Source organism: Pituophis catenifer, unplaced genomic scaffold, assembly GCF_029215685.1.
Source record: "Pituophis catenifer annectens isolate HBS135680 unplaced genomic scaffold, rPitCat1.0.hap2 SCAF_3, whole genome shotgun sequence".
NCBI classification, from domain to species: Eukaryota; Metazoa; Chordata; class Lepidosauria; order Squamata; family Colubridae; genus Pituophis; species Pituophis catenifer.
Window position 1 is genome coordinate 73,175,202 of NW_027256883.1, and position 21,065 is coordinate 73,196,266.

Below are 21,065 nucleotides of genomic sequence, written 5' to 3' on the forward strand. Positions count from 1 at the left end.
CTGGAAGAAGGGACCTAGAAGAGAGAAACAGCTGTAGATCTAGTCGTTGAAACTTAATATGAGGAGGGCGGTTGATGCTGGTGGAATCATTGATTGATTGGTTGATTGGGGCAGGAGGCTTTGCTGTAGTGTAGAGGGATAGCGAAAAGAAAAACACACCAACCACCAACTAATCCGAAGACTTCTGTTGTGTGTTTGTGGGTGCACACGCGCCTACATAGGATTGTATAGCAGGCGATCTATAATGAATGATTTAGCGAGGGTAGCTACACGTAGAAGATTCAAGGGCTGGCCTTCTCCAGATTGGCTTTTGGGGGAGAGGAGGTGCCTAAATCAGGGTTTTTAAAAAATTATTTATTCCTGGTGACCGCCTGGATCCTTCCCTCCAGTTTTCCTTGGCAAGATTTTCCGAAGTGGTTTGCCATTATTGCCTTCTTCCTTAAGGCTGAGAGAGAGAGAGAGAGAGGAGAGAGCGGCTGGCCCAAGTTGGCATCCAGGTGCTTTAAAGCGGGACTAGAACTCGCGGCCTCCCGAGGTTCTACGTAGCTTGGTGCTTAAAACAGCTCCACCAAGACTGGCTTGGAAGCCCCGAAAAGCCGCGGTCGGTGAATTGTTAAGACGCACGGATTCCGACGGGCGTTTCCAACTGCTTGTCCCGTAAACACCAACCCGAGCGGCTCAAAGGCTATTATAGGTAGAGGAAGCCTGTTGGGCTCGAACCCCAAAGTTCGACTACACACAGACACACAACCGCAGCGCCCATTAAATAAGTGCTCTCAGCCCGGCAGCCGAGCTAAGCAAGGTTTTGGTGTGACGAGGTTTTGTGTGTTTTTTTTTAACTGAAACCGCGTTTGCAGAGAAGAGGCGGCCCAGCAAATAACAGGGGAAGGGAGGAAACGGAGAGAGCGCGGGGAGCTTTTCCTGGAAACGGTAACTCGGGGGGGGGGGGGCGCCGAGGCTTTCCCTCGCGCTCGAGGCGGCGGCAGGTTCACCCGCCTCCTCCGTGTGGAGAAAAGCGCGGCGGCTCGGCGAGCGGGAAAGCGCGGCGGACTTTTGTCTGGAACTGACGTGCGCGCCCGGGCTGAGGCCCGACACGTGACAGAGCGGGGCCGCTCACTCTCTCCTCCTCCTCTCCCCCCCCCCAACCTCTTCCTTCCTTCCTTCGTCAGGGGAGGAGCAGGAGGAGCCGAGGCTGGCGGCGCGCCTGGTATGAACTTAGAAGGCAGCGGCAACAGCGGCAGCAGCATCGAAGGCGGCGGCATGAGCTCGGTGAGCTGCGGCAACGGGAAACTCCGCCAGTGGCTGATCGAGCAGATTGACAGCTCTAAATATCCGGGCTTGATATGGGAGAACGAGGAGAAGAGCATCTTTCGCATCCCTTGGAAGCACGCGGGCAAACAGGACTACAACCGCGAGGAAGACGCCGCTCTCTTCAAGGTACGCCGGAGAGGAGGGGCGGGGTGGTGGCGGCGCGAGGTGAGTTGGAAGGGGGCGCGAGAAGCCGTCAATCAAATCGCTCGCCCAAGCCACCCGACCTGAGTTCGTAGGATTGCGGGAAGCCGGTTGAAAGAGCCGGGTGGCACCTGCTTGTAGGAGTTGGAGGCAACGTCCCTCAGAAAGATGTCTCTCTTATCTCTCTCTCTCTCTGTGGAGAATGGCCCCAGTTTTCTTCTCTAAGCTTTCTTCTCTACTGCTACCTTTATAGTGACCTTGTGCTCTTTATTATGAAGCACAGGGTTTTTTTTTTAAAAAAAAACAAACAAACAAACCCCAAAAAGCTGCCCTTGAGATTAATTTAATTATTTATGTTCTGGGTTTTGGTCTTGATTTTTCCTTTCTTTATCATTTTCCCTTACTTGATGAACTTGCTTCAGATTTCTCCCTTTTTGCAGGTTTTCCCTTCCCGCTCCCCCTCACCCAACCCCCAAAGGAATAGTAGTGATTACTACTCCTCACTGTAGTAGCCTCACCTTCGTTCTGATTGCGGGCAATGGGAGGCATTAAGAAGGTGGTGTGTTCGGTTGGGAACAATTTCCATGTAGGTGAATGGTCTTCCTTCAACAGATTTTGGAAAATCAGATACTTTTATTTTCCCCTCACAAAGTGGATCTTGTGCATCCCGCACCCAAAAATGAATGTTGTAGAGAAAGGCGAGGTATTCTGATATTGGTTGGAGATTATGGGACTTGCAGCTTTTATCTACTTGGCAGTAGTGGTAAAATGGAGCTTGGTAATAATGGTGAGATCATCAGAGTTAATTCTTGAAACCTAGGATTCATTTCAACCTGCATATTGTGAATTCAGTGTGCCCAAAGAATGAATCCAGTTTTTGTGTCCACAACAAGATAGAAGACCTGCGAGGCTCACTAACAAAGAATACCCAACAAATTAAATGACTTATCTGGAATTTGAATCCAGGTTTCTCAAATTGAATTCCAGATGCCATCCACTAAAGTCGTGTGATTAAATTCCCAATATAACAAAACCTTCTCTGAAGCTGTAGGCTTAAAATGGGAATTGTCACAAATTGTATTTACAACCTGTCCAGGAGTACACACTAAAACAAGAAAAAAAAATATCATCAAATACTAGAATTAAGCACCTTTTTTAAAAATAAAATTAGGGCAATTCTTGCAAGCAAAAGGTCATGGAAATTACAGGAAAAAGATAGATTAAGTTTTGCAGTAGATCAAAAGGGGCTTTTTGAGTTTCAGGTGGCTTTATAGCACTCCCATCACCCTCAACATCAGGGTGTTTTAATGAGTAAAGCTTGAGGGAAGGGGACTAGATATGGGTTTTGTATGAATGTGGCATGAGCTCAGTTTTGCTGCTAAAAACAAATTCCTGGCTTGCAATGCACTTAGAACTGCCTTGCTCCTTAATCCTCTGGGCATCCACCCTTATTTCTGAGCTGCTATTTTGCATATAGTTCCAGTTGGGAGATCTCACCCTTAACTTAAATTACTGACAATACTATCCTATTTTCTTTCTTCAACTTACATCCAAGATGTTGCTGAACTAAAATGCTTTTCTGTCACACTTGGCAGATTCCTACCACGCTGTATAATTTCTTTTTTTCTCATTTGATTAATTGCCCCAAGGCTTAATTCATTAGGTCTGCAAGCCTCATCACAGTTGCATATACTTTAATCCCATAGATATCAATTGGACTTGTGTATAATTTTGAATAGGATTGCAGACTTTTTCATTAACTTCAGCAAGCGCCATAACTGTTTAGTAAGAATTTATTTCTAAAACTCCCTTGTTTATATTGTTATTGAGGAGTATTACCTGAAGCAATGCTGTTAAATTTCTGCTAAAATGAGTTCAGCTAATTACTTTTAATAGTAAGTATTTTTTTTAAAGCGACTCTATACCCTACTGGTAGAATTCATATGGCACAATCTTTCTCCTTAGTTATTCAACCATCACATTTAACATTAGTACACTTGTTTATTGAGTACACATTGCTTTCTCTCTATTATAGTTTTTACTTTCTGCCATCTGGGTTCAAGGTTGGTTTAGATGTTACACAACTTATAGAAGATGCTGTAAGTTTTCTGCACCTACTTTGGTTGCCATATCCCTGCAAGGAAAACTTGAAGTGGTTAAGGATGTATCACAAATATTAAGTTCTTGAAAAAGTCACACCATCTAGTTCTTATAGAAGTGAAAGAGATATAATGAATCTTGAAACTGTGTCTAATTACTGCTGGATTTGCTCAAGGGTTGTCCTACACTGACAATTAGATTCTAGACACAACTACCAGAAGGAAAGTACAAATCGCATAACATGACCCATGATAGGTCTAGGAATTTTTTTATATGGAATTTATTTATTATTGTGATATTAATATCATTGTTGTTAATGCCACAAGCGGTTCTGGAGGATTTCATTTTTTTAATCAATTTCTGCAAATATTTTCAGGCCTGGGCTCTGTTTAAAGGGAAGTTCAGAGAAGGCATTGATAAACCAGATCCTCCCACTTGGAAGACGAGACTCCGTTGTGCTCTGAACAAAAGCAATGATTTTGAAGAACTGGTTGAAAGAAGCCAACTGGACATATCAGATCCATATAAAGTATATAGAATAGTACCAGAAGGAGCAAAAAAAGGTAGGACAGCATCTTAAAAGTGATCTGACAATCAGTGTTTATCCTTCATTGGGGATTTGAGTATGATACTCCTCACTAGTTAATAGCCTAGAGCTACAAAAAAGATGTTGATAATCTAGAAAGGGTGTAGAGAAGAGCAATAAAGATGATTTAGGGCCATGATGGCGAACCTATGGCACGTGTGCCACAGGTGGCACGCAGAGCCATATCTGTGGGCACATGAGTGTTGCCCTAGGTCACTTCCAGCACGCATGTGTGCACCAGCCAGCTGATTTTTCAGGCCTTCCAGGCCCACCGGAAGTTGGGAAATGGGCTGTTTCTGGCCTCTGGAGGGCCTCTGAGGTGTGGGGAAGGCAGTTTTTGCCCTCCTCAGGCTCCAAGAAAGCCTCTGGAGCCTGGGGAGGGCGACAAACAGGCTTACCGGGCCCACCGCTAACCTTTTTGCCATCGCATGCATGTGGGTGTGTGTGTGTGGGAACAGGGGGCATTGAATTATGGGTTTGGGCACACGCCCACACGACCTCCCAGCACGACACCCACTTTTGGCATGCGACGGCAAAAAGGTTAGCCATCATTGATGTAGGGGATTGGTGGATAAAACATACAATGAACGGTTGCAGGAACTGTAGTTTGAAGAAGAGAAGGCCTTGATAGCAATTTTCCAACATTTGAGGGGCTGTCAAAGGAGAAGGGGTTGACCTACTCTCCATCCCCTATGCGCAGGGCAAAAAAGTAACATATGGAAACTTATTAAATAGATATCCAGCCTGGAACCAAGGAGAAATTTCCTGACAATGGGAATAATTAATCAATGGAATGGGTTGCCTCCAGACATTCTAGGTGCTCCAACACTAGAGGTTTTAAAGAAGAGATTGGACAACCATTTGTCTGGAATGGTACAGGGTCTCCAGCTTGATCGGAGGGAGAGGGTTTGGACGAGAATATCTCCAAAATCCCTTCCAGCTCGGTTATACTATTACATTAATACCTGCTTTCCCCCTTTCAAACTTGGAGTCTTATTCCAAAGGTACTTTTTCAAGAGGCAACTGGACTTTCTGGTTTTTCTTTGAAGACATTTGATTTCTCATCCAAGAAGCTTCTTCAGTTCTGAAGCTTCTTGGATGAGAAGTGAAACGTCTTCAAAGAAAAACCAGAAAGTCCAGATGCCTCTTGAAAAAGTACCTTTGGGACAACCATGACCTGAATGACTGAGAATCTCCATAGACACTTGGAGTCTTATTCCTCTGTCATATGGCACCAGCTTTACCTCTCTCACCATAACAATAATTTCTGTGCCACTATACAGTGCTCTACCACTGTTTTCCCCACCCCTGCATTTCATTTCCTTGGGCCAGCCAGATATCCCATAGTCCAAAAAAAAATCCCACCTAAAGTCAGCCAACACATTGCCCACATCCTTGCTTTTCATCTCAACAAGTTTGGTTTTTTGGATCAGAGAGAGTGGGGAGAACCTCCAGCTTCTGGAAGAGGGAGAGGAGAAAGAATTCTGGAAGCAGGATTTGCCAAGAGAAACAAGTTACCCAATTCATAGATCACAGAAAGCACTGTAGAATATTGCAGTGGAACAGGAGGTCAGCCAATTAACTCTGCTAGTTAATTAACTTAGCTTTCCAAGATGATTGGATGCCCTAAGACATTATGAGGACATACATGACTACTAGTGCCTTGCATGTGAGAAGGGATATAGGGGAAAGAAAGAGTGAACAGAGTTTTAATAAATTCAGAATTCAAAACCTAAGAATACTCAATCAGATTTTTTTGTCAAATGTGATGAAGGTAATTGTATATATGTATGTATGTATGTCTATGTGCATGTATATCAGTGGTGGGTTGCTATCAGTTCTGCCCGGATCGGGCAAAGCCGGTAGCGGAGATGGTGAGGTGAGAGCGAACCGGTTCGCTCCGACTGTCAGTTGGGCCCTCCCGCCTGCCCCTGCGCTATACTTACCTATATTCGTTCATTTTTTTAGCCCAGCTGATAGGTACAGCAGAGTGGATTGCCATGCCTCAGCTGTTCTGAAATTCAATGTGCTTGCGCACAGCGCAAGTTTTGCGTGCGTGCAAGAGAAGCGAGCACGCGTGTGCAAAGTGCTCGCAAAGCGTATGTGTGACATGAACTGGTGGTAACACCGGTTGAAACCCACCACTGATGTATATATATAGGTTTTTTCATTGCACACTTTTAGATTTCTGTCTTTTTTGTAACAATACAAATGAACTTTGTATCTACAAAGTGGCCTGAACTATTATTTCTGCTAGAAATTAATAGTCGGGATTTCATTTTAAATACTCCCAAAATACTATTTTTTACAAAGTTACATAAATCACCCTGTTTCTGTCTACAAATAATTTACAGGATCAAAACAACTTAGCATGGAAGATCCCCAGATGATTATGAACAATGCTTTCACTCTGAATTCATCATATTCTGCACTACAGCCTCAGGTATGACCCTTGAATTTGTTTTAGTTTTGTATCTTGGAGAATTAAAATGTAGAGATGACATGTTTGTTTTTTCCCTTGTACTATGAGGATAAGAATGAAAACAAATGGCCACCAAAGCTATCCAATATAATCTAATATTTTCAAAGGATTTTATAGGTGTTCTTGTGATAGATTTTGATCAGTATTATAACTCTTACCATTTCTCCTGTTAGAAGTATTTTATTTTTGCTTTTCAATAATAGCACCGAATTTGTGCAGTTGTATTCATGGCATAAATTGTTCAACTGCTTCAATACATTCTTTACTGTCAGTAGCTGTCACTTTATATATTCAATACATTATAAGTTTAAAGTCCCCTCCGAGTCCCTTGTATTTCCATGAAACATTGCACATAAAGGTAGTCCTCAACTTACAACAGTTTTGTTTAGTGATGTTCAAAGTTACAACAGCACTGAAAAAAGTGACTTATGACCATTTTTAAGACCATTGCAGCACCCCCATAGTCATGTGATCAAAATTCAGCGGCTTGGCAACTAGTTCATATTTATGACGGTTTCAGTGTGATCACCTTTTGCAACCTTCTGACAAGCGAAGTCGATGAGGAAGCCAGATTCACCTAACAACCATGCTCCTAATTTAACAACAGCCATGATTCACTTAACAAATGTAGCAAGAAAGGTCATAAAATGGGGCAAAATTCACTTAACAAATGTCTCACTTAGCAACTTTGGACACAATTGTGGTTGCAAGTCAAGGACTACCTGTACATTACAAATATACCTACAGTAAACTGGGCCTTCACAGGAAGAATAAACATTTGAGAAGGACATGAAACATTGTCATCTGGAAAATAAAGGTTTATTCTCTCCAATCATATAATGAATTTCAGGAATTATTGAGTCTTCACTGCTTTGGATATATTAGATATTAACTGGATTCAGTTTCAATGGGGTATGTGTGTTTGTGTGTGTTTAAGCCTGATGGAAGTAAAAGGATAATAATTGAGTTCTAATCCTATTTTATTTACCAGGAAGAGAGGTGCCTGAATTCAGTGGGAAGAGACACCCATAAGCTTGTATATTAATGAGATATAGCTGTGTCTCTCCAGAAACTCTTTATTACCTATAAGCAAGCTCAATATTGTGCTTGTCTGAGTTTTCATTTTACAGATATAACGAAGAGGGTATATAATTAGAAAGCTGAAAATGACATCACTGATTAATTTAGTAAATGGCTGCAAATAAGATATGTTATATTTTAATAAAATATACAGGTTCCAAACTACATGGTACCTCATGAACGTAACTGGAGGGAATACGTACCAGAGCAGTCCCATCCTGATCTTTCATACCAGTGTACAAGTGTCTCTTTTCCACCTCGTAATCATCACTGGCAAAGTCCATCATGTCAGAATGGTAAGAAATTTTTATTGTGTTCAATAGAGTTTCAGGGTATTTTTATTTACATTATGAAATAAATAGCGGATGTTTCCTGATTTAGGATTCCATCTGCATCCAAGCCAAGAAAAGGAAAATGTTAAAAAAACTGGATTTGTTTACTTCAGCAGAGGGTAGAAATCCATGCATACTTTGCCTTGCATGTAGTTTTCATCTCTACTAAAATGAGTGAGGTAATTCTGGCAAGGGCAGAACTTTCTATGTGTCTCACAGTTCCTATATTTGCAAGAAGTTGGCACAATATAAAGAGGAACATTATGATACAGCCTAAGGAAAGTGCTTTTATATCAAATTTCAGGGAAAGGAAAATGACTTGAATAGTTTAGCACTCCTGAATCTATTAAAAACAGTTAAGTGTGTTTTACATTATGCAGGTAACTAAATGCATAAAACAAATTTTATATTCTCAGTGAAAATTGGAGTGCTTTACTGTGCAAATCTAAAATAAAAGAGAAAACAAAGCAGATAAGGAAGAACAGCCAACTTCTGATTATGAATGTATTCAAGGTTTTTAGTTACCATGAGAACAGTTTATTCTTTACCTTCATAAACTTAAAAAGTTGCACAAAACTAAATAGACAAAAGATAATGCTTTGTTTCTTTCTTTGTCTGTTCTCTATATGCTTATTTATGAACAGATCTGATCAATTTTAATGCAGTACAAATAAAGTAGCATTAGGCACAGTGCAACAAAAATTAAGCAATTCTGAACTGCATGGATTTTAGTGATTGATAAGTTACTTGTCAATTTTTTGACTGATATTAAAAAAATGTTATAATACTTTTTGAATGGTGTATACTTATGCACTTCGCCATGGTTGCAGTCTACCTGTGCAAATTTTGTGATAAGGGATTGATGGGGGATTGGATAAGATGCAGATTTCCTGGATTCTGGAAGGAAATGATGCTATGATCTGTTTTTATTGTGGGAGAAAATGGACACTTGCAGTCTGAATTTATCACCCAGAGCATCAAAGCATAATTTTTTTGTATAAGACAAATCTTCTCCTGTCATTAATGGAACTGTCACCTATTAATATCACTCTGACTTCCCAAATATGGAGATTCCTTTTATTAGAAGAAAGAATTGCAAGTAGAAAAGTGGTTGTATATTACCCATTAAGTACAGGTAGTTCTCGTTGAGCAAGTGCCTTGTTTAGCAGCCATTGACAATTATGATGGTGATGAAAAGAAACTTTGCCATCAATCCTTGCATTTGTAATCTATCTGTAATTAAAATCAAGGCTTTCTGGGAATTTCACTTTAATACTTGGAAGGTACAAATGATAATTTAAGATGAACATCCTGGTGCTCAGCCAACACTAGATAAAAAAATTGCTGACTTCATACAATATGCTAAACTCTAAAGCCATGTCAAGAATGCACACATTCATGTAACATGCTAGGCCACAACAATAAAATATGACTAAATGTGACTATCATGTTTACACAATGTGCCAAAATGTTTGCTTTCCTATATGAACCAATACCTGATCCCATTTTAGTCTCGTATTGTATAAACTGAGCCAGGATGTCTTTACTTTAAATTTGGCCAGCCTTGTTTGTAGAGTTAGTAAAAATACAGAATGAAGGGAATATAATTCTATAAAACCCTACATTACGATTTATAACTTATGATTTATATTGTTTACTTAGTATCCTAGTATGATTTATGTTGATTGCTTATTCAGTATCCATGACTATGACTAAATGTTGTATCTAATGTTTTATGATGAATGAACTTTACAATGACTATGTTAATGATCTATATTGTTGTATGTACATTTACAGCTTACGCACCGGAAACAAATTCCTTGTGTGTCTAAGTCAGTCCAAAAACCATTACTTGTGATAAAGTAGAGAATGAGAAGAGCCATCCAATCTTGTTATGACTGTAATACTAATATGAATTAAACTGGACAAAGCACCCCTATTTAGTTATTCTTCCCATCACCCAACTCCCCAGTTCCTGTGTTCATAGTATTGTGCAGATGGGATAAAAGCATTATGATTTATAGAGGTTACACACAGTCAGTTAGTGGGAAGTTCTTCAGATGAAGGAGCCATGATTTAATAAGGAAAATGTATCAATTTTAAGAATGAACAATCAACAATATTTACAGGAGTGAGAGTATTACATATTGATAATTGTTTCCATTCTACCAGATGAAAGTTTTGAATGTTATTGGCTGTTCAGTCATGTTCATTTTGCTTTGTGAAAACATTTTTTTTTTTTTTTTGCTATGAAAGTAGGTTGTCAAGTAACTGGAACTTTTTATGCTTGTGCACCACCTGAGACGCAGACTTCTGGAATCCCAATAGAGGGAAACATCAGAACTAGTGAAGCTCTTCCCTTGTCAGGTATGTATACCATCACAATCTAATAAATCACAGCGAACTTCTGATTGAAAAAATGTTCATAAATATCCCCATATGAACCCAGAAGGAAAAAAAGTGAATATTCATCTCCATTTGTTCTTCTGTATATAAATACATGCACATTTAATTGAAATAAAGCCAATAGGGTGTAGTGGTTAAGGCATCAGGCTAGAAGCTGGGACACCATGAGTTCTAGTCTCACCTTAGGCAGGAGGTATGCTAAGTGACCTTCGGCCAGTCACAGTCTCTCATCCCTAAGAAGTTAGGTATAGCGAACTACTTCCAAAATCTTGCCAAGAAAACTGCAGAGACTAGTCCAGGCAGTTGTTAGAGTCACAAATTGACTCTAAAAATTGTCAAAACTGCCTTAAAGTCATTCTGTATGTCAAATAGAATTTAGAAAAGAATGCATAGTAAATTTGGTCTGGTGGTTAAGGCACCAGGTTAGAAACCAGGAGACTGGGAGTTCAAATCCTGTCTTAGCCATGAAAACTAGCTGGATGAATTTTGGGGTGGTCACTCTCTCTCATCGCAATCCACCTTACAGGGTTGTTGTTAAGGAGAAAATAGGAGGAGGAAGGGGTGCTGGATATGTTTGTTGCCTTGAATTATTTATAAAAATAATAAAGGTAGGATACAAATCAACAAATCTTTTGGGGAGGGGAGTAAAAATTCTAATATATAGATTAATTTATTAATCTATATTTATTAATCGTTATTAATAAATAAAAAATTTATTTATTTGAGAATTTTATTACACTATGTTATATTACAAATGAGAAGTGCCAGGAATCTTCAAAAGGCTTCTTGTGGTTGATGGCCAGAAATAATACTTCAAAGAATGGTTAGAATATACAGGGCTAAATGCCTTTTTCGTAGTGGCACCTTTTTTGTGGAATTCCCTTCTGCTTGTAATGATCATTTCCTATCTGTCCTACTTCCCTTCAAGAAGAGCCTAAAAATCTATTGTATACCTCCATTTAGGATTATGGTTTTATGGATGGTTGTTGGATTGTACTTGTAGTTTTTTTTTAAAAAAATCTATTATTTGATATTATTGGTGCATTTTATGAATGTAATTATTACTTTGTAATTGTTAGAGTTTACTGCTGATGCTGTCTTATACTGTTAATTGCTACAAGCTGATTTGACTAGGAGCAAATGGATTGTAAAATATGAAAAAATTATATAAATAAATATTATTTACACAGCATGCATATTAAATTGATTAAAGTGTATAATATTAGAAATAATGTTTTGATTATCTCATTAAATACAAATGCTGTTCTGTAGTCTACCAGAAAGTGAAGATTCTATTTAGGTATGCAATTTTGTCCAGAACTCTGAGATTACCATAGTTTTTTGAAGCAATTCAGTTAATATAATCTCCTTTTGCTTGGCCACTTCCCAATTTAATTTACAAACAGATCTTTTCTTATTCCCCAGAATATGGTTCATAGCTGTTTACACTATTGCCTAACAGGGAGAATTGATATTTACTGAATACTTCAGTTGGTGAATGAGCAGGAAATCATTTTTCAGGGATTTTAGGCCCTTTACTTTGTAGCAGTATTTAAAGCTATGATTATTCTCACATTACACATATTTTCTTTGGCTATATTTCTTCAAGCTATGATAGTGCTAAGTAGTTTTTCATCTGTGCTATAAATGAGCCCATAGCGTGATTCTTAATAAACCAAGAAATCATACTCCAGTATCACACAATACAGCCTATTGGCATTACTGAATGTAGCAGTGGTTAGCTTTATTAAATATTGTATAGAATAGTTTAGCTATTTTAACATGTAGTTATATACACACACGCACATATATTCATTGGATTCATGCTAAGGTAAAATATGCTTAACAATGATTTTTTGAGTAAGCTACAATATTTTGAGTTCACACCAGGGGTGGGTTCTACTTATCTTTACTACTGATTTGCATTGTGCCCGCGTGCTCTCTCTCTCCTGCGCATGCGCAGAAGCATGCGCAGATTGCTTCTGATGACATCCGGGTCAGCGGGCGGAGCCTCCCACTGGTTTTACTAACGGTTCTATAGAACCAGTCCGAACCGGGGGCAACCCACCACTGGTTCACAATGCATTATGCCAAAACTAAATATTACTTTGTGCAATATTTGAATTCAGTTATTCTTTATCTGATATCATCTCTATCACAGCACCTTTGAAGGAGCAATAATTATAATTTCCACAGTAAATGTTAACCTGAGATTCAGAATATGGCCTTATGCCTTTTATTTTCTCAGAGTTCCATTGAACAGAATGGAACTTGTTTCTGACAGGTTTTGCTATAATGTTATTCAGTAAATAAGGAATGGATGAAAACTTATCTCTCAAGCCCATTATACTGCTAAACTATAGGAAATGCAGCTGCCCAATACCAAATGTTAAAAATAACTTTGCATCAATATGTTTTCAGATTGTCGATTGCACATCTGTTTGTATTATCATGAAACTCTTGTAAAAGAAGTCACAACTTCAAGTCCTGAGGGCTGTAGGATATCTCACGGTCATAGCTATGAGGTCAGCGGCATGGACCAAGTTATGTTCCCTTATCCAGAAGATCATAACCAGAGAAAAACGACTGAAAAATTGCTTTCCCACCTGGAAAGAGGAGTAATACTCTGGATGACCCACGATGGCCTCTATGCTAAGAGACTTTGTCAAAGCAGGATATATTGGGATGGGCCTCTGGCATTTTGCAGTGACCGGCCTAACAAACTGGAAAGAGAGCAGACGTGCAAGCTTTTTGATACTCAGAAATTTTTATCAGGTAATTTTTTTAAATATAAGTTACCAACGCAATTAAGACTTTGACCTTAAAATTGGTTCTTTTGTTGTTTCAAATATTGGCTTCCTCTAACCACACATAGAATTTGCAGCTGCTCTATCAGTGGTGGGTTTCACTTACCTTCGCGTGCGCAGAGTGTATTTGATGTGTCTGGGTGGGTAGGAGGAGCCTCCCGCCGCCGCTACTACCAGTTCACCGGAACCAGGGCGAACTGGTAGCAACCCACCATTATGCTCTATCCTATCAATTTTGAACTCCAGCCTCTGGGCTTCCACAGTATCCGAAATCCAGCCTCTCTTTACCCTTTCCCCAGCTTTTCTGCATTGGTAGTAGATAAACCCATTTGCATACATACATTCAAAATGCATCAGGGTTTTAAATATTTGTTGATTTTCATTTGTGCAATATAGTTAGAATTTGGAGGTTTGTTTTGAAAACTCAGCTCTGTTGGGGATATGACGAACCTCTTACTCTGATTAAGATTTATTATGCCCCAGTAATAGATGATTCTAGAATTGACAGAATGTAATCCTTTTTCTAATATATTGCATTGTACACAAGAACAGCAACAACAGAACAGAACAAGAACAAGCAGGGACGCGGTGGGTCAGTGGCTAAGACGCTGAGCTCGTCGATCGAAAGGTCGGCAGTTCAGCGATCCGAATCCCTAATGCCGCGTAACGGGGTGAGCTCCCATTACTTGTCCCAGCTTCTGCCAACCTAGCAGTTTGAAAGCACATAAAAAATGCAAGTAAAAAAATAGCAGGGGTGAAATGCTCCCGGTTCGGACAGGATCGCCCAATCTGGTAGCGATGGCGGCGGGTGGTTTGGAGAACTGGTAGCAAAAATCCCTGCACGTCCCCCCCCCATGCCCAGCTGAGCCACAAGATCATCAGAGGCTGTTTTTTTTTTTTACTTTTAAAAGTATTTTTTCTATAACCTCTTCGGCCGAAAAAATGCTTTTAAAAGTAAAAAAAAAAGCCTCTGATGATCGCGCGGCTCAGCTGGGATCGTCAGAGGTTTCTAAAAGCATTTTTTTCTGCAACCTCTTCGGCCGAAGAGGTTGTAGAAAAAAAAATGCTTTTAAAAGCCTCTGGCGATCCCAGCTGAGTTGCCTGATCGTCAGAGGCTTTTAAAAGCAATTTTTTCTGCAACCTCTTCAGCTGAAGAGGTTGTAGAAAAAATGCTTTTAAAAGTAAAAAAAAAAAAAAGTTGGCCCCGCCCACCCAGTCACATTACCACCCCCCCACCAAGCCACGCCCACAGAACCGGTAGTAACAAATTTTAGATTTCACCCCTGAAAAATAGGGACCACCTTGGTGGGAAGATAACAGCATTCCGTGCGCCTTTGGCTTTTAGTCATGCCGGCCACATGACCACGGAGACGTCTTCGGACAGCGCTGGCTCTTCGGCTTTGAAACGGAGATGAGCACTGCCCCCTAGAGTCGGGAACGACTAGCACATATGTGCGAAGGGAATCTTTACCTTTACACAAGAACTTTTAAAATATGTTGTCACTTTCATTTTTTAAAATCTGATAAATATTATATTAGACATGTTATTTGAGCATAGTCTTTTTGATTTAGCTAAAACTTTATTACATAGCTACCGCAGAAAAATAATTGTGGTGGGCCTCATTTTCTTCCTTTTCTGTGAAGTTTAATACAGCCAATCTCCCATTTCTCCTATAGTGTTCTGCATTTTCTCACTATAATTCACATTATTTGTTATTTTTGCCAAGATTAATGCATAAATGTAGAGAACAAGGAGGATGACCTTAATGGAGATGAACAAAAAGTGTTATCTAGGCAGGAGTGTCTGAACCATTTTAAAGTCCAGATCTATGAGATAATATCTGGAACTATCTCAGGCAGGCACCTCTATAATTCACTGAATTTTAAGAAGAGGTGTAGCACCTCTTTCAAGATTCTGTTATAACCAATCTCAATAAAAGTAGTCTTAGCCTTCTTTGAAACTGATTTTCTGCTGTGGCCTCAGGGGTGCTATTCGGCAGGTTCTGACAGGTTCTGGAGAACCGGTAGCAGACATTTTGAGTAGTTTGGAGAACCGGCAAATACCACTTCTGGCTGGCCACAGAGTGGGGTCGGAATGGAGATTTTGCAATATCCTTCCCCCAGGAGTGGGGTGGGAATGGAGATTTTGCAGTATCCTGCCACACCCACCAAGCCACACCACGCCCACCAAGCCATGCCCACAGAACCAGTAGTAAAAAAGTTTGAATTCCACCATTGTGTGGCCTACCTTGTGGAGCTCTAAATAAAGCTTTGATATAAAATTTATTAAAAAGAAAAGGAGGAGGTGGACTAGTGCCCATATTGAGTACTGAACCATATGACTGCCAAAACAATACAGCTAAATTAAAGAGTCCATAGTGTTGAAAGCTTTAATCAAAATTACAATAGCAGCATGATGCCATCAGGATACAAGCTCTGTCCCTTTCACACATATATGTGACATCAGAATTTATGAAATAAAGGGGAAATATTTTGGTCATAATAGTTGTTAATAATTTTGTCATTCACTCCACTTGTCCTCTATCACCTGCAGATGCCTCTGAGCTGAATACTGATGAGATATCAGTATAACTTCAAAGAGAGAGTTTTTTTATTTGTAGCATCTGAGTTCCACTATTTTAAGATATAGTTACACTTCTCTTGAGAGAGGAAGTCATATTTTAGGCACATTCCTAAATCCAATTTTTGCTACTAGAAGTCCAGTTAAATTCAATGATAGATTGCTAGCTACTGCTGTCTTTAGAGTTAAAATTTTGTCTTGATTATTCATGATCTGTTAATTTGAAGTTTATTGTGATGTGTTAATGTCTGTGAACATTTTTCATAAACTTCACCTAAGTACACAGTTTGGCAGCCAAAAATATAACTACAGTACATAATTCTAAACCAATTACTCAGGATTACCTATTAATTCTTGACTAAATTCAAGGATCTCAGTCTCTTAAAAGTGTACATATTTACAAGGTTTTCTCTTCCTGTATAAAGTCTATTATTAAAATTACTGAATTCTTGGTGTCTTTGCTATCAAAGTCACAAAGAATTGGGATACCTTGCTGAAAATATATGCCTGGCACCTACTTCATAACCTACTTTGAGCTCTGTTCTTACATATATAATCCCCACAACTGCCTTATTAAAACAAGGCCATTAGTGTGATTGTTGGATGTTATGCAGTGGTGGGTTCCTCCCGGTTTGGTCCAGTTCGGCCAAGCTGGTAGCGGTGACGATATGACATCACCAAACCAGTTCTCCCCCCCGCCCTCCCCCCCCACCCCCCCACGTTATTCTTACCTTTTATTTGGTCCCACCCCCAATCTATTGCTGCCTCCTGAGCCCCAGCTGATGACTAGAGGGAAAAAAAACTGTTTAAACTCTTGCCGCGGGGCTTCAAAGGGCCGTCCTACAGCTGATCAGTGTTAAAAGCAAACAAATGAGTCGGCTCGTAAGTGCGAGGACTGGTCGTAAGTGCGAGGACCTTCCAGAAATGACTCTGACCAGCTAGCCACGCCCACCTAGTCACATGACTTCCAAGCCACACCCACAAAATAAGCCACGCCCACAGAACCGGTAGTAAAAAAAAATTAGAACCCACCCCTGATGTTATGTAATATTTTAAATAGTGTTACTGATTCTGGCTTGCCATTAGCCTAGAACTTTATGCATTAACTGGCTATTGTAGCGATTTTGAAGAATGTGAATTTAAAGAATGAAATTGTTTTAATTGTTGCATTCTCTAAAATTTTTATTAATTTTGTCTTATCTATCTGTAAGCACTTTAGGATGTTTTATTCTTTTTATAAGATATTCTGCTTTTTTTTTTAAGGGAGGAAGTACAGTATAAAACAAAAAGTATGCTTTATGTTATTGTGTATTGCCCTGGAATCATACTAGACGAAGGGAATTGTAATATTTTTTTAAAGATAGAAGGAAAAGCAAACTGAAATGGGTTTATCTATTTGTTTCAAACCCAGGTAGATAATAGGGTTCTTTTTTTAAAAAAACTTTAATCTGATGAATCTATGTAAAATGATTTTTCATGCATTATTGCACCACTGTCCTAAATTTAGCCTCCGAAGTATAATATTTCTGTTTGTTTTCTAGAATTACAAATATTTGCCCACCATGGACGTCCATTACCTAGATTCCAGATTGTGTTATGTTTTGGAGAAGAATTTCCTGATCCACAAAGACAGAGAAAACAAATTACAGCCCATGTAAGTATATGCTGAATGATTTATGTAATACAGTATATAAATGCTAAAGCCATGGCCAATAAGAAAATAGAGGACTGAGATAAATGCTTTATGAAATTGATTTACGATATTCAAATGCTTGATCAATCAATATATAGAATACAAATGATTTTCAGTTTCAGAAACTTTCAGCTCTTCTTAAACCATCAGATCAACCTGAAACCAAAGCTACAGATGTAAATAACTAAGATTTCTTGACAATATAATCAACAATTTCTCTAATTATACTGCCACACAATATATAATATTAATTCCTATATAATTGACAATTGTATCTTCACTTTTAGTGAATGCTAAACATATGTTTAGAAACAATTTGAAATTTCAGTTAATAAATCGGCAGCAAAAATGCAACCTCCTTAAATGGAATTTATCATATATTCCTGAGCTTGCAGCTAATTTACTTACAGATTCAAACTGCACTTCTGGAAATCACCAAATTGAGATTGGTTTATTTTTAACATTTTCCCTAAAAAGAATTTTGAATAGCTTAATAAATTAATAATAATGAATAGCTTAATAAAGACTATATAAGGTTACAATACCAAGCCAATCCTTTTAGAATCACTTGACCCTTGGTGTGTGTGTGTGGGGGGGGAATTTTCAATTTGCAAACAGGTTAAACAATTTCACTGTAATCCTGGTGATAGCTTAGATGTGCCCCCTAATATGATAGTAATAAAAAAAATAATAAAACAGTGCCTTCGGTGCAATCCCCAAACAACTGAAGTATCAGTTGAATATCATTGGCCTTGACAAATTCACCACCAGTCAATTGCAAAAGGCAGCTTTACTTGGAACAGCTTACATCCTGCAACGATACTTCTAACATCATAAAACATCAACATTTGCCTATCCCAAGTCCTTGGGAAGGGCTTGATAGGTGGATAAAAATGCCAAATTCACTCTGAACATCTGGGTGACTGTGCAACAAGCCATTAAAAAGTGAATTCTCTATTTAATTATGAGCTGCATTCCTGTAACATGCTAAGACATAAATTCTATTTTACAAATCGTGAGTTCAAACAATATGTTAAGAGTGCATGATGATGTTTGTGTAGCAAACTGAGCATCTTTTGACAACAGTCATTGTTAAGGCTGTCATTTAGCAAATGAACCCCTGACACAATAGATTAATGACAGTCATAATTTAGCTGTTTTCATCCTCTTTGGTAATATTCCAGCATTCTTCACACTGTTGAGCACTTCCATTAAAAACAAAATGGTGAAATCAACCCCCCCCCCCACCCCAAGTTTTGAAATGAGTCTACTTGAGCTGGAACCACCATGTGTATGTGGCTGCAAGGAGGCTAATCCTTCACTCCAGAAATTTCACTCCAGAAATGTCACTGTAAACTACTTCCCAGTCTCTATCCCAGGAAACTAGGGAGAAAAACAAAGTGAAACAGCAGATATATTGTTGTGGAAGAATTTGGTCATAGGTACCCAGAACAAAGTACAATGAGGAAATAGCGCTACAATGTATTTGCAAATCCCAGCCTTTACTTGCACACCAATGTCAGTTGCAAGTAAATAAATTACAGGGGTTTTTCCCTCCTCAAGATGTCACAAGCTGTATTTCACCATTTGTCCCTCACCCCACTTCAGAGGATGGCAATGGCTCTGCATTGCAAATTCTCCTCCTCCTTGGGTCATACCCTTGAAAAATAAATACACTCTAACTATAAGCTATAAGCATTTGTCTCAGATAATCATTTGCTATTGTTTTCATTCATTTATATTCAATTAGGAATATGCAAGAGAAAAAAATGCTTTCTTAACCCTATATATTTTGTCTTCTATATTGAAATTTGCCAGAACTTTACGTTCTCTTTGTTTTGGCAAGCTATTTGTTTGCATACTTATGGTGAGATTTTTATGAACTGCTGTTTGCTATAAAATTGATAAAATAAAATTTCAGAACACTATTATTAAAGAACATTATTATTCCAGTAGTCACTGTTTAAACTTATTAATTTTCTGATTTGTTGTTAAGGTTGAACCAGTGTTTGCTAGGCAGCTGTACTATTTTGCACAGCAAAACACCGGACCTATTCTGAGAGGCTACGATATATCAGAACAAATAACCACTTCAGAAGATTATCATAGATCCATCCACCATTCCTCTGTTCAGGAATAAACACAGGAACACTGAAGTTTGAATTACATTTTGAGAGGCAAAAGGATGCAAATCAGTGCTTCAAATTTTCCCGAGAAATCATCCCCAACTGGAAATGTACATGGAATGGATACAGTCAACGTAAGAATCTAGAATCCCGTATGAGAGTTCTGCCATGCTTTCGGAAAGCTGTCCTCTGCTTGTGGGATTAATGACAAAATGGCTGATATGTTTACATTTTCTTAAATAAGGACAGCGTCTTAGAGACAACCTGAAATTATTTCAAGCCTCTTGTTATTTATTTGATTTGAAATCTCAGGGCAGGAAATTCTAAACCTAAGTAACAGTTTACTATGGTATAAGGCCATAAAAATGCATGCTATTCATAAAAATGGGATAAGTGTACTATTTTTTAAAAAGCTTCAAACAATCAAAATGTTGAATGCTGTGTATGTAGAAAATTTAATTTCAAGGTTTTTTTCATCATAAATGTTAAAAAAGCTGTTTCTGTTGCTGCTGTTTCCAAAATGCGCATGGATACTAAATTCTGTGGAATCTATCAGAAATCTTCCCAGGACAACGCATTATATCATTGTCCAATATTTATATCATTATATCATTTAATTTGTATTAAATTCAATAGGCTAAATTTATTCATAGCAACTATTAACACTGAGGTTTCATTCCTATATAGACCAGAGAGTGATTTTCAGATGGACTTAACTTTCCCTCCTATAATGCTGTATGGAACTGTATGGAACTGACATTATTATCCATCTAGCAATCTTCAGGCTGAGGAAATGAACGTATTAGAGAACTTGACCTATTTAGTGCATTGATGCTTATATTTGAATATTTAAGATTGCACAAGAGTGAATGTATAAAAACTGAGAGCCAATTTGGTCTAGTGCAGTGATGGCTAACCTTTTTGCCGTCGCGTGCTAAAAGCAGGGGAAGCACGGGGCTGTGTCATGCGCGAGCGTGCCCACACCCATATTTCAATGCCCCAGTATGCCCCGATCCAGCGCATCCACACACGACCCCCCCCCTCGCACCCTGTTTTGGGCCTAGCAGGCCTACCTGAATCCTCCGGAGGCCAGAAACGGCCCGTTTCCAGACTTCCAGTAGGCCCAGTAGACCCATTTTTCGCCATCCCCAGGCTTTCCTGGAGTCTGGGGAGGACAAAAATGGCCTCTCTCCTCCCCCCAGAGACCCTCCAGAGGCTGGAAACACCCTCCCAGAACCTCTGCGCGAGCCCTGTACTTACCTGGTATCCAAAATAGCCGAGTGGAGACTCCTGGGAGGGGAGGGGTGGTGTGGGAGGAGCCAGCTGAAAATCAGCTGGCCAGCGTGCACATGCGCACGAACTGAGCTAGGGCAATGGTTCGCATGTCTTCAGATATGGCTCCACATGCCACCTGTGGCAC

The 21,065-nt window shown here is 39.2% G+C and overlaps 1 protein-coding gene across 1 annotated transcript; it reads left to right on the plus strand.

The window, feature by feature from the left end:
• Window positions 1-1,209: 1,209 nt before the first annotated feature.
• Window positions 1,210-19,659, plus strand: IRF4 (interferon regulatory factor 4). Its single transcript, XM_070942543.1, has 8 exons — window positions 1,210-1,437; window positions 3,929-4,115; window positions 6,493-6,581; window positions 7,855-7,996; window positions 10,292-10,399; window positions 12,860-13,213; window positions 17,368-17,480; window positions 19,516-19,659. Exons 1-8 carry the CDS (start codon window positions 1,210-1,212, stop codon window positions 19,657-19,659), a joined length of 1,365 nt encoding a protein of 454 aa, XP_070798644.1.
• Window positions 19,660-21,065: the final 1,406 nt, after the last annotated feature.